The following is a 12,701-nucleotide window of genomic DNA, read 5'->3' on the forward strand; positions in this document are numbered from 1 at the left end:
CTCAGAGTTTCCCTCATTTCAGGGTTAACATACTCAGAGTTTTCACTTAACCTCCTTTCTGAAACAGGCCCCAGATGTTGGTAACAACCCATGTCAATAGCACCTTTGGAAATATATTTACTGAGAAAAATGATGAAGTGTTCAATACTTATTTCCCCTGCTATATATATATATATATATTTAATTTTTTACATTTTTTTTATTTATTATTATTATAAGCAGCTACTTCCCAAAGATTTGTTATAAACAAACAACCACAATTTAACATTATTTATTTAGGTATTTAATGTTGTGTTTTGTTGTTGTTGATAGTTTACAACGATAATAAATGTGAAATATAAAACAAATTGTTTGTTTATCAGAGGAGACATTTTAGCTAATTAACTGTCTAGACAACCATTTGTATTGGAAAAGAGAAGTGCTTGTTTGTTGAGTTAAAAGAAAGGTTTTTCACCTCAGAAAAAAAAAACTATGCCCCCTCGCTCTTGTAAAGTAAGTTATTTAATCTTATTTTATCTTAATTTCAGTATTCAAAATATTTATATATATATACCGTATAAATAAGTAATGTTAACTTGTGGTGGTTTGTTTATAACAAATCTTTGGGAAGTATCTGCTTATAAAGTAATATATTAATAATTAGTATATATATATATATATATATATATATATATATATATATATATATATATATATATATATAATATTAACTGTCTAGACAACCACTTGTATTGGAAAGGAGAAAATAGAATTTGTAAATTATTATTTGTGTTTTTTTTCTTCCCCAAAATAATTGTCCTCACGAGGACTTTTATTGTGAAGAGAGAAATGCGGGTGCAGAGGGAACGGGGAAGAGCGAGTACGAAATTGTGGTAGAGGTAAACAGCAGAAGTTATCTGTAGATCTCAAAGCGATACGATGTAACTACGGACGGGAAAGCCTCGTGAAAACATGTAAACATTAATTACGTTCGATACTAGCAGACAAACATTCACAAAAAGCGCTGGGCGTGTTCATGTTTGGATGTGCTGAGGCTCGAGTCACAGGTTTTGTTCTACATTCATCCCGGCCGACGAGACGCGGTGGGGAACCGCACAACTGAGTAATGCTTTCACTTTTCCAGCGAGAAGATGGATGAAAAATCCTACTACAGCCGACTCCTTATCGCACTGCTGATGGTCCTGTGTTTCGGCGTTATTGTATTACAATACATATGTCCTACGTCCGACTGCCAGTTGCTACACCTGGCATCATTGTCCTCGAGACTAGGGAGTCGCGCGCCCGGGGATCGCATGAACGGAGCCGGTGCGGGAGATCCGTACAGCTCAGAAGACGGTGCTTTGGTTCGCTTTGTGCCTCGCTTTAATTTCACCACCAAAGACCTTAAACGCGCTGTAGATTTCAATATCAAGGGGGACGATGTTATAGTGTTCCTCCACATTCAGAAAACCGGGGGGACCACGTTCGGGCGTCACCTGGTCCGCAACATCCAGCTGGAGAGGCCGTGCGAGTGCCATGCGGGCCAGAAGAAGTGTACTTGCTACCGGCCAGGCAAACGGGACACCTGGCTGTTCTCTCGCTTCTCCACCGGCTGGACCTGCGGTCTGCACGCGGACTGGACGGAGCTCACTAACTGCGTGCCTTCTTACATGAGCAACCGTGAGGCTCAGGAGAGGCGTGGGATTCCCAGGTGAGTGTTTAATTGGGTTTTATCAGTGTAATAAACTGATTTTAGTGTCTATAATGGACTGGAACGCGTCTTCACAAACAAACTTATTTCTTTTGTTATGGTATTCTGTGTTGTATGGTGTCACGGTGTGCTTCTCCACTCCTTCCCCTCATATTGTTCTCGTTCAGTTCAGTGCTGAAGCCTCTCAGCAAGTCAATTATGTGGAGACAAAAGGCCTCCAACAGGTCAGGCTCAACCCTAGAGTGCTTTCATTCAGCGCATTCCTGCAACAGGGGACCCATCATCATAATCATTCACCCTTTCAGACACCCTGGAGGGCAGACAGCCTGCTGGCACCAGAACATCTGCCATTCTCTCAGGCTTGTCCTTTAAACAAACTCCCCGTAGCATGGGATAAGCAGTGTTTGATAATGTTTGCACTGGGAGGCATTGCTTTTGATATATAAGCTTTGAGTGCCATAAGCGTAGTAGGTTGGTACTGTTCTACACTACTGTTAAAAAGTTGTTTTTAAAAAAAGAAAGAAGAAATTACTACTTTTATTAGGCAAGGACGAATTCAGTTGATCAAAAGTGTTAGTAAAGACACTTAATGTTGTAACAAAATTTCTATTCCCAAAGAATATTGAAAAATGCATCACGGTTTCCACAAAAATGTTTAGCAGAAAAACTGTTTTCAGAGCAGAACAAATGTTTCTACAAAAAGATATGTTTTACTATAAAATTGTGTAGTATAGGGGCAATTCTAATAAAAAACAGGCTGTTCCAAAGTTTCGGCGCATAAAATATACAACAATATTGACTGATGTATATAGATATAAATGCATGAAAGGCCTGTTTTTCAAATGGACACAATTAGATCAAATCATTATCCCATGGGCTCATTGTTGGCTTGCAAGTAATGAAAAAGTTGAGGCTCACCAGAGACTTTCTCTGTGCTGGTGTTGAATGGATTTGTCCAGACAGTCTTAATTGATATTCGTATGGAAACTGTTCAGGATGTGAGCTGAAAGATGATTCTTCTTATTTGCTCATTATGCTAAAATGCCCATAATTACAGTCAACCAGCAATAATTCATTCCGTTTTCCATCAAGATCGCTCCCCTGACACACTCCAACAGAAACTACGCCATGAATAATTCTGTTACTGTGAACATGCACAAAATATGACAGCTTTACTCCACTTAATGATTCATATGCAATATTACATTTCATTTTGTTTCTTTTTTTTTATAGTCAGCAGTGTGATTGCTTTAGTTTAAACTCATTTAGCCACTTTTTTGATAAATTCTTCTCTTTCCTGTCTCATGTAGTAGGAACTACTACTACATCACGATCCTGAGGGATCCAGTGTGGCGGTACCTGAGCGAATGGAGGCACGTTCAGCGCGGTGCCACATGGAAGGCCTCTAAACACATCTGTGATGGCCGTTTACCCACCCTGACCGAGCTGCCCAGCTGTTACACTGGTGACGACTGGTCGGGCTGCTCGTTGGAGGAATTCATGGCGTGTCCTTACAACCTGGCCAACAACAGACAGACCCGTATGCTGGCCGACCTCAGCCTGGTGGGCTGCTATAACCTCTCCATCATGAGTGAGAGCCAGCGCTGGGTCATGCTACTGGAAAGTGCCAAACGCAACTTGCGAAACATGGCCTTTTTTGGTCTGACAGAATATCAACGCAAGACTCAGTACCTCTTCGAGCAAACATTCCGCCTGGCCTTCATCGCGCCATTCACACAGCTCAATGGCACCCGCGCTGCGAGCGTAGAGGTGGAACCAGAGACCCAGCGAAGGATTCGAGAGCTGAACCAGTGGGACGTGGAGCTGTATGAGTATGCGCGGGACCTTTTCCTGCAGCGATTTCAGTATGCCAGACAGCAGGAGCGCAGGGAGGCCCGTCAGCGACGCCTGCAGGAGAGACGCAAGCTACGTGCTAAGGTGAAGCCTTGGTGGGGGGTGACTGGAAAAGCTGTTTTTAAACCCACCAAGGAGCCATCAATGACAGAACAATATCCCGCTCTCTCAGAAGAAAAAGAAGTGGATGCTGGACAAAAGCTGGAGAGTGAGACAGAAGGACAGGTAGAGGACAACTGGTTAGAGGAGGATGACAGTGAAACCATGTTGGACTATTTAGAAAATGTGGAGCAGTGGCGGTAGCCAACAGCTATTTGGGAAGGGGGTTGAACTCAATAATGAATTAGAAAATGGTGATTCCATTTTATTACTATGGGGTACTATAATCCTTTTAGCCCAAATCACTGCTAAATATTAGCACGTACGGGTTGTTAATTGCGGGTTGCTTTTTTTGTGACACATGAATTTTGTGGAATGCACATCATAATTCCCATGTATATTGGTTCATAGCACCAGTTCATTCTTTGTCAAGTATCATAGTTTAAATTATTGTCTTGCTGCCTGACCTCTCTTGTGACTTGTGAACTGAAAAGATGCTAAAATCCAGAGTCCCATCCCCACTCTGCCCTTGAAGAGAGGGCATTATGACTCAAGGTTGCAGGTAGATCATCTCTGCAATTAATGTACTGAAAATCACTATGGAATACATAGCGTAAGTACTTATCGTTAAAGCCAAAGAATGGAATGAAACATTTTCTGGTCTTGCTGTTCTGAGGAAGAAGCTGGTGGCAGCCCATTTTTATTTACATACCTGTAATGCAAGATTTAAAAATATTGCCTTTTTTTTTTTTTTTCAAGTGTCCTCAACAGTCACAATCCCATGCACATATGTTGCCTTTTGTTGAAGATGTCCAGCAATTGTCTTTTGGGTTCTTTTTTTATTTAAGATGTTTTATATGAAATGTATTTCTTTCTCATTCCTTTTATTTATATGTTTGCTAATAGGATCACATGATATGGGTTGGCTCATGGTATTTTGCTACTTGAAAATAATAATAAAAAAAAACATTGTGAATTACTTCATCTTTATACCACACCATAGGTTGTACTGAGGAACTCAGATTGCTCTGCTGGAAAATTAATAATATTTGTGAGTACAAATAAATATTTTTTTTTATAATAATCCATATTGCTTGCATCTAGTTGCACTTGATCTGGAAGGGCGAGTCTTCATTTTTGCCTTTTTTTCCCTTCACAGCAGATGGAGCCAAAGTAACACCAATTGCTTCTGAATGGAAGCTTACATGTATAAACACATTCGATCTGTTGTACATAAGGTGTCCTATATCACAATACACATTTTGACTGTAATTAGCCTATAAAGCTTACTAACTTCTGCTGTTTAAATCCCACAATTAGTTTTTGCTTGTCGCTGTTGGTTTGTGCTGGCTGCTGCAATTCACTAATTCACTCTTCTGTGAGTATTGCCCCTTATATTTTTAGTTACTCTCGTTTTGTTTGGATCATGCACATGCGTAGCCATACCATTTTTCCATATTCTACTGACCCAGGCCCATGAATGTATTTGTTGCCCATTATATAAAATAACATGCATTATTAGTAATTGGTTAATTGTATGATACGTCAGGTCATGTGATGTCATCATGGCTGCGTCCACGAGGGGGCGACCCGCTCTATGTACAATAAATCGGTCTTTTCTAGAAGACTATTTCGGGGACTATTTCATGCGAGTATACAGATTTTTTTTATAATATTTCATTTAAGTACTATTAATTTCTTTATGTAAAGTTTGTTAGTTTAAAAAAATGTTGAGTGCACCTTTAAACACCCTTTACTCACAAGCAAAGTAACAGTTGCATTCTTGTCTTAATAAAGCAGCTGTACTGTACGACATCAAATGCATTTAAATCCACTTTTCCTTAAGGCTTTGCGTGAAATATTTCTCATTATAGGTGTCCTCATATCCATGAGGCGCAGTTTGCACTGAGGTCGAATGGGAATCCCCCTAAAATGGAGGCAATACATGGGAATGCACGTAGTGCCGTGCACACTTTCATTCTACTCCTCCCTTCTGCCCTCCCTCGTCTCGTCTTCTGCCTAGCAGCAGCTAGCAAGTTCGCTTCACGCTTCCCCATCGCTAGCTTCGTCGTTCAACTCGAAACACCCCGCAGCCGCTGGTCATTTTACGAGGCTTTCAGCTGCAAACTGCGCGATCGAAAGCTCTCGGTTAAACGCGGGAACTTTTGCAACCAAAGCGCGCGCCTCACATCAGCCAGTGATCGTGACGTAGTTATTGACAAATCTTTATTTCGCTTTGCGCTGCATTTGATGTCACCCGAGCTCTAGTCGCGCGCCGTCTGCACAGGTGAGTCATCTGCTTTCATAAAGACCAATATTTCACATTCTTTATCCAGTCTTGCCGCACACATGTTATTGCAAATGCGATGGGTGTAATGTATTGCTCGCTGTCACGACTGACGCTGGCTCGTTTATGGGTCTCCATCTCTAACCTTGCTTTTGCGCACATGGCCTCTTCGCACCGTGACGCATAAAACTAGAATTTGACTTTCTCCATATTCTTAGTAGTCAAGTCTATAATTTGACCTTACCGCACAAGCTGTCACTTGTAATAAAACGTCCGTAATGCAGTTCGGTGTCGAGCATTGATCATACACTTGCTGACAGCTGTTGAGCTTTCCATCAGTGCTGTGGTGCCCTGAACAGCACCTAGTTTGTAAACTGGTTGGATGGAGCTCAAACTCTGCTCACATGTTATGAGCCCCTGTAATAGTCAGGTGCAGTGGGCTGTGTGTCTTTTCTGATGCTGTATTTGTGTCTGGCATCTCAAACAAGTAATTCTGTCATGCTGACATTTCAATTTTTCATGGCCAGAGCTGGATGTAGTCCCAACCATAAGGTGTTCACCCACGGTTTGAGCTGAATTTGTCCTTGATTTCCTGGAACATGTAAAAGGTGGGACTGGAACATTTGTGAGGGTGGTTTTGTATCTTGGTGTGGTTGAAGTTAAATGTCCTTTGTCCCGCTTACCCTTAACATCATCGGACATTTGCCAGCACAGACAACTGGCAAAAGCCAAATGCTTTAGTTTATTTTGTTGTCCAGGCTTGAGTGTATAGCTAAGCATTCCTTCTACAACATATTGTTGAGTCTGATGACCTTTATTTTGCACTGTCAAGCCTGTTTATGGTAATGGTTTAGTATACAGGGTTCCCATAGTCCCTCAGGAAATTAATTAGATGTTAAAAATCATGGACATTTCTACAATATCTACAATATGTGTTAGCACCTAGATAGATGTTTAACACTTTATAAAGGTAGGTTGTAAATGTTGACGTTAGCCAATGCAGTAGTTAACATAAAAATTTAGCAATTTTACATTATTAATGTTAATGTTTTACCTACACTAATTTATTTTTAACATTAAGTTGTACTGATTAAGATTAATGTATTGTAAACTAATATGAATTTGCATATGAATTAACATGAACTTGGAAAAAAAGAATGCTAAAAAAAAAATAATTGTTAGTTCATTATATCTAATTTCAAGAAGATTTTTCAGGACGAGACATTTGTACATTAAGAAGTATAGCGATGACATATTCCATGGATTACAATCGGACATTGAAAATTGAGTGTTTTATTGACCTGTACAGAAATGAAAACAGCAGGGCTGTGGAGGTCTGGACAATCGTGTCCCTGAAACTGCCAGTTGTTGCATTGCACTTAGGACTTGCTTCATATTAAAAATGTTAAAATCTATCTTGGCTTCCTTTTTGATTTAATTTGGTTATAGGCCACAGATTTTGTGTGAAGAATATATGCATGACAATACAGTTGCTTTAAAGTGAAGTGGGTGAGTTACACCAAACAGTCAAGGTGCGAGAGCACCTTCAGTCGTGTGAGTGGCAGTTGACATTCTGTTTGATTTCGCACCTTGTGATGTGCACTGTCAAAGGTCAGGTCAGAGGAGTCCTGCTTTAGAGGGCTGGTGTCTGTCAGACTTCAGTGGCATTGCTGCCCTTTAGTTATGTCTGCGATTTAAAGGTCTTCACATGGCTGACAAGTAAAATATTTTTGTGGTAATACCAGGTTAATACATAGCACGTGCCCTCCTTCTCCCTGAGGGGTCTGTTTATCCTGCACTTCCTGATTTAAATTAGAACTAGACCCACATACGGCGTACACAGAGACAGAACGCTGTCTGACGACAAGCTCCATTAGTTCCCACTGGTCACAACTGGTCAGATAGCCATAGACGAGAGAAAACGAGAGCTAAATCCTTCTCAGAGGTGTGGGGTTAAATCAGGTGAGATGCCAGTAATCCTCCTTATGGTTTTTACCTCATAGGGAACATAGGGAATAAAATATTAGGAAGCCCCCTGATGGTACGTGTGTGTGTCTGTGCAATGTCATGATTTTAGATTGTGAACGATTAAAATGTCTCCACGATGCTTTTGAAGAAATATCGTAGTATCGTGTTACAGTGCACATTCTGTCAGTTGCAGTTCTGGCGAGGCACCCTTGTGCCAACACACTGTACAACGCAAGCGACGTACATTCACATCACATGATTAGCAACACAGTGGTTACCTCTTTGGAATCTTCGGAACACAAATGAAGATCTTTTTGAGCTTTCTGTCCCTCCATTGACAGTCTATGCAACTACCATTTTGATGCTTCAAAATGTTCATAAAGAGATTTTGTGAAGAGACATGATCCCTTTATATGATGAACAGATTGAATTTAGACTTTGCGTAGTCTAGCGTAGATTTCTCTCAGATTTCATCAAAAAGAACTTCATTTGTGTTCTGAAAATGAACAAAAGTCATACTGGTTTGGAAATACATGAGGGTGAGTAATTAATGACAGAATTTCCATTTTTGGGTGAACTATCCCTTTAAGTGAACATAAACAGTTGTGTGTCTGTATATTAGATCCACGCATGGGGTCTTAAAGTGACAGCAGTCTTAGGCCCTGTTTACACGAGAACGCTCGCGGGTGAAAACGTAAAAATATTTGATCAGATGTGCCTTTCGTTTAGACGGCGACGGCGTTTTCGGGGCTTAAAAAACGCAAATTAGTGAAACCACCCTCCAGAGTGGAAATCTTAAAAACGCTCCACCGTCGCGTTTCCGTCTAAACGGTAAAAACGCAAAAGTTTGCTAGACAGTGAAGGCACCGATCAGTGCTTCACATTGCCACCTAGCCACCTGGAGTGCATACTACATTGAATTTCACACACTTTTGCGTCACCATATGCACGCAGATTTTCCCCCGATAACGCTCGTCTAAACGCAGAATAAAAAGTGATCACTTTTGCGTTTTCTCTTCAGATCGTTTCCGCGTAAACGTAGCCTTATATACTTGCCTCCATTTATCATTAAAGCTACACTGTGTAGGATTTTCTCCCATCTAGCGGTGAAATTGTTTATGACTACCAACTGAATATTGCTTTCTAGCCCCTCCCATTCTGAGGGCGTTTTAACTCCTACGGTGGCCGTATTATTTCAAATCTGCCGGCAGTCGCGAGTAATCTCCCCCTCGCATTCGTCACGGTGCCGCTGAGTGTCAAAATGCGAAAGGCGAAGCTTGAATTTCCAGGTATGTCCCTCTTTGTCTAATGTATTTTCAAGATGGAGGCACAACATGGCTGCCGCCATTTGAACGACTCGCTCGTATGTATTCTAAATGGCAGATTCTACGCTTACGAGAATACTTGATTAGTTGGTAGAAGTAATTACACATTAATGAGCACATATCATTTTGAAAGAACAAAGTGTTTTTTGCTAAGAATCAACTTAAAAATTAAACAGTGTAGCTTTAATGTTAATCAAAAAAAGACAGAGAAAATCTCTTACTGCTCTTCACTGAATAACTTCAGTTGCTTTAATAAGAATCAATGTATCATTTGTACAGTGAAGTCTATGTAGTGTTTTATTTTTTACATTTGTCTATTCAATTTCTTACTTGAATGCTACTGTTAAATACTACAGCTGAAAAATGTAAAGCACTGTTTATTTCTTTTGTATATTATTGTATTTGTAATTTGCTTCTTTGTTCTTCTTTTTAATAACAAAGATAAAATAAAGAAATAAAGATTTGTATGTAATGATTTTTTTTTTTTTTTTAAATAGGCAAATTAGATTTGCTGTGCTGCTCAGTGACTTATAATAAAACCAATATGTAAAATAATTGTGATAAAATCTATAAAATAAAATACATGATCTTCCTGAAAAACAATCATGATATGATATTTTTGCCATATCGCCCACCCCTACTCGATGGTCCCACGTGCACACGTTCTCAATCTTTCAAACACAGTCCATGTTAGCACCTCATATCCGCATATTGCCGCATGTGCTGAAACTGCACCACAGGTTCAGGCACGTTTGCCACTGACGCCGTGGACTTTGCTCTCGCTTTCATTCACCCTATAAAATTAATGATAAGAACAGAGAGTAAGGTTACTGTACACATGTCCTCATTTCCCCTCTCCCGCTTTGCTGGAGCAAACATGGTAGTTTATGCCATATGCTTTGAAATGGCAATAAAACGTGGTGCTGCGCTGATAAAGCAACAAATGATCAAACATTGAGCGGCTATAATATTGATTGAGCTGTCGTATTTAGCTAGCTTGCTGTAAATATCGGTTCTCTGTCTACTGAATCTATAAGAACTAGACTATTGCGTTCTATAAATATGGCCACTGCCCTCTTTTTCGCAAGTAGGTTATGACATGCTCAAATTGTGTTACTCACAAATGAGCTTTTAACCACTATTCTGTAAAGAGCAATGCACTATTAAATATAATTTGGGTGCATTTGCACGAACGCAAATGAGGCTTTGGCAAGTCTGTGCTTCATTTAAAATAGCTGACCTGCTTTTGAACATCTTGTGATGTTTATAATTGCATAAAATGATGTATTTGATCCTGCACTTGCTCCTCATAGTCGTTTCGTTTCTCCAGTTTGTTGTTGCAACATTACACTGAGCTGGGCAGAGGGGAAGAGGCTCAGCCTGTTGTAATGTGTCATGTTGCTTTAAGTCTATGATTTTAGAGTTTGTTTGTGCTCTCCAGAGCACTGTACGTGTCTCTGTCCTTGCTGTGAGTTTTTGAGCGAGCTCAGGCAGCTGCATGTTTTTATGAATGGAGGCAGTGGGGCTGTAATAGGCTGAAAGGATTATATATACTTAACCTAATTATTTTTCCCTGTGGCTGGGGGCTTTTCTCCTCTGCCAGTCCCGTCTCACAAGCTCTTGATTCTCAAGACTTCTCTCCACCATGTTAGAGCATGTCTCCACCTTAGCTGTCAGAACTGTCCATTTCTGTGGGTTTTTTTTTTAGTGAATGCTGCAGTTCTGGCTCTGAGGAACAGAGAACTATGTGTATTTTTGCATTGCTTCCTTTCAATTAAGGGAAGTACGCACATGGCTTAATATCGGTTACATTTGGGTCATACTTCTGCATCAGATTCTCTGCACTGATCAGCCTTGTCCTTTAAATGTCATTCAGACAGTTTGTTCCCTGTAATGGCCAGGACAGTGTGTCTATTCATACGATTCAATCATTTAAAGAAGTGTGCAGCAATCTTATACTGATTGAAACTCTTCTTAAAGGGATATTTCACCCTAAAATGAAAATGTAGTCATAAATTACTTGGAACACTTGGAATATACGTCACATGATCTTTTTGCGTCTTTAAAAAAAAAGCTTGATGCTGGTCGCTATTCACTGGCATTATATAGACGAGTGCAAGCGGAACTAACCCTTCAAAGGAAGGAACACAAAAAGTGAATTTGAAGGCTGTCAATTTCAAAAGTGACAATTTCATGAAAGTTGTCCATAGGAATCGAGCACTATAATTCAGTTAAGCTATATGATATCTTTGATGATGATTTTCATTTACTCCAGTGGACTAAAAACCACTGTGACCAGATAATTCAGTCTTGAAAACCCGGATCAGTCTGATTCATGAACAAATCATTTTTGGGTGAACTATCCTTTTAAGAAAAGTATGCAGCCATTTCTACTCATTAAAACTCTTCTTAAAGGAACAGTCCACAAAAAAAATAGAATTCTGCTATCATTTACTCACCCTCATGACGCCATTAAAGGTCCCGTATTATGCCCCTTTTCACAAGATGTAAAATAAGTCTCTGATGTCCCCAGAGTGTGTATGTGAAGTTTCAGCTCAAAATACCCAACAGATCATTTACAGCATGTTTAAATTGTCATTTTTTGGGGCTCAGAAAAACGCGCTGTTTTAGTGTGTGCCCTTTAAATGAAAATAAACTGCTGCTGGACGGCACAGGGGGCGGAGCTTCATGAGCTCGTGCTCAGTCTCTCAGGACAATTTCATCTCACGGAATGATGATAATATCAGAAACTCTCAGTAATGGTGTTCATTTCGAGTCGGACAATAATGCCTACAGAGTCAGAGTGCTGTATAGAGATGGAAAAGGTATAGTTTAGTAGTTTAATTACGGTTATTATAACGTATTTGTCATCTGCTTGTATGTATCCATTATTTATTAATAGCCTACAAGTCTGCTGTTTCGGACCAGGTCCGAATGATGATCAAACATATACTGATGAGTTTAATAAAGTTTATTGTACATCACACAAAAGATGAAGCGTCGGTTTTACTTCAGAAAATCACCGTTATAAGAAGTGCGCAAGTACATAAACGAATTTTGGTAGAGTTGAGGGAGCATTTCTGTGGGCGGAGGTTAGTCAAAAAACGGTTCTAGTGACGTCATTAAAGAAGGAAGTAGAGGGATGTAGTCCAAACGGGCCATTTGATGTAGGCGACTTCTGTTAAATAAAATATCTCGCTTGGCATTGAACTTTGAGCTTTATAATTTTACAGATATTATTTATACTCTAACAACAACATTACACACTAACTAAAGTTTGAAACATGGGATCACGAAGAACGGGACCTTTAAGCTCCAAAATGACCAAAAAAAAAGCACAATGAAAGTATAATGTAAGTAGTCCATATGACTTGCGCTCTAAAATTCAATAAAGCCATATGATAGCTTTGAGTGACAGAGTGAAATTTGTTATTTTCTGATATTCTTCCTCTCCAGTGGACCTTGAAACATTGCAACC

General features: G+C 39.8%; 2 protein-coding genes across 8 annotated transcripts in view; both read left to right on the plus strand.

Annotated features, from left to right (window-relative positions):
• The first annotated feature begins 836 nt into the window (after positions 1-836).
• On the plus strand, positions 837-4,020 carry hs6st2 (heparan sulfate 6-O-sulfotransferase 2). The gene is made up of 2 exons (XM_084132917.1): positions 837-1,690; positions 3,001-4,020. The coding sequence occupies exons 1-2, from the start codon at positions 1,131-1,133 to the stop codon at positions 3,845-3,847; spliced, it is 1,407 nt and encodes a 468-aa protein (XP_083989043.1). The 5' UTR covers positions 837-1,130; the 3' UTR covers positions 3,848-4,020.
• Positions 4,021-5,638: 1,618 nt separating this feature from the next.
• Positions 5,639-12,701, plus strand: part of mbnl3 (muscleblind-like splicing regulator 3) — a 40,466-nt gene continuing 33,403 nt past the window's right edge. For 3 of the 7 annotated variants that reach the window (XM_084132924.1, XM_084132926.1, XM_084132929.1), the window contains exon 1: positions 5,639-5,930. The gene's annotated coding sequence lies outside the window, so the exon portion shown is untranslated. The remainder of the gene's footprint in view (positions 5,931-12,701) is intronic. The other 4 variants (XM_084132930.1, XM_084132928.1, XM_084132925.1 and 1 more) reach the window with 2 other exon arrangements.

The sequence above is a fragment of the Abramis brama genome (genome assembly GCF_963993115.1).
Source record: "Abramis brama genome assembly, chromosome: 13".
Taxonomy (NCBI): Eukaryota; Metazoa; Chordata; class Actinopteri; order Cypriniformes; family Leuciscidae; genus Abramis; species Abramis brama.

Bases quoted from the DNA above. Each gene is read 5' to 3' on its own strand.
- hs6st2 (XM_084132917.1), top strand. From the start codon at position 1,131: ATGGATGAAAAATCCTACTACAGCCGACTCCTTATCGCACTGCTGATG. The intron at 1,691-3,000 runs GTGAGTGTTTAA...TGTCTCATGTAG, and splicing joins GAGAGGCGTGGGATTCCCAG to TAGGAACTACTACTACATCA.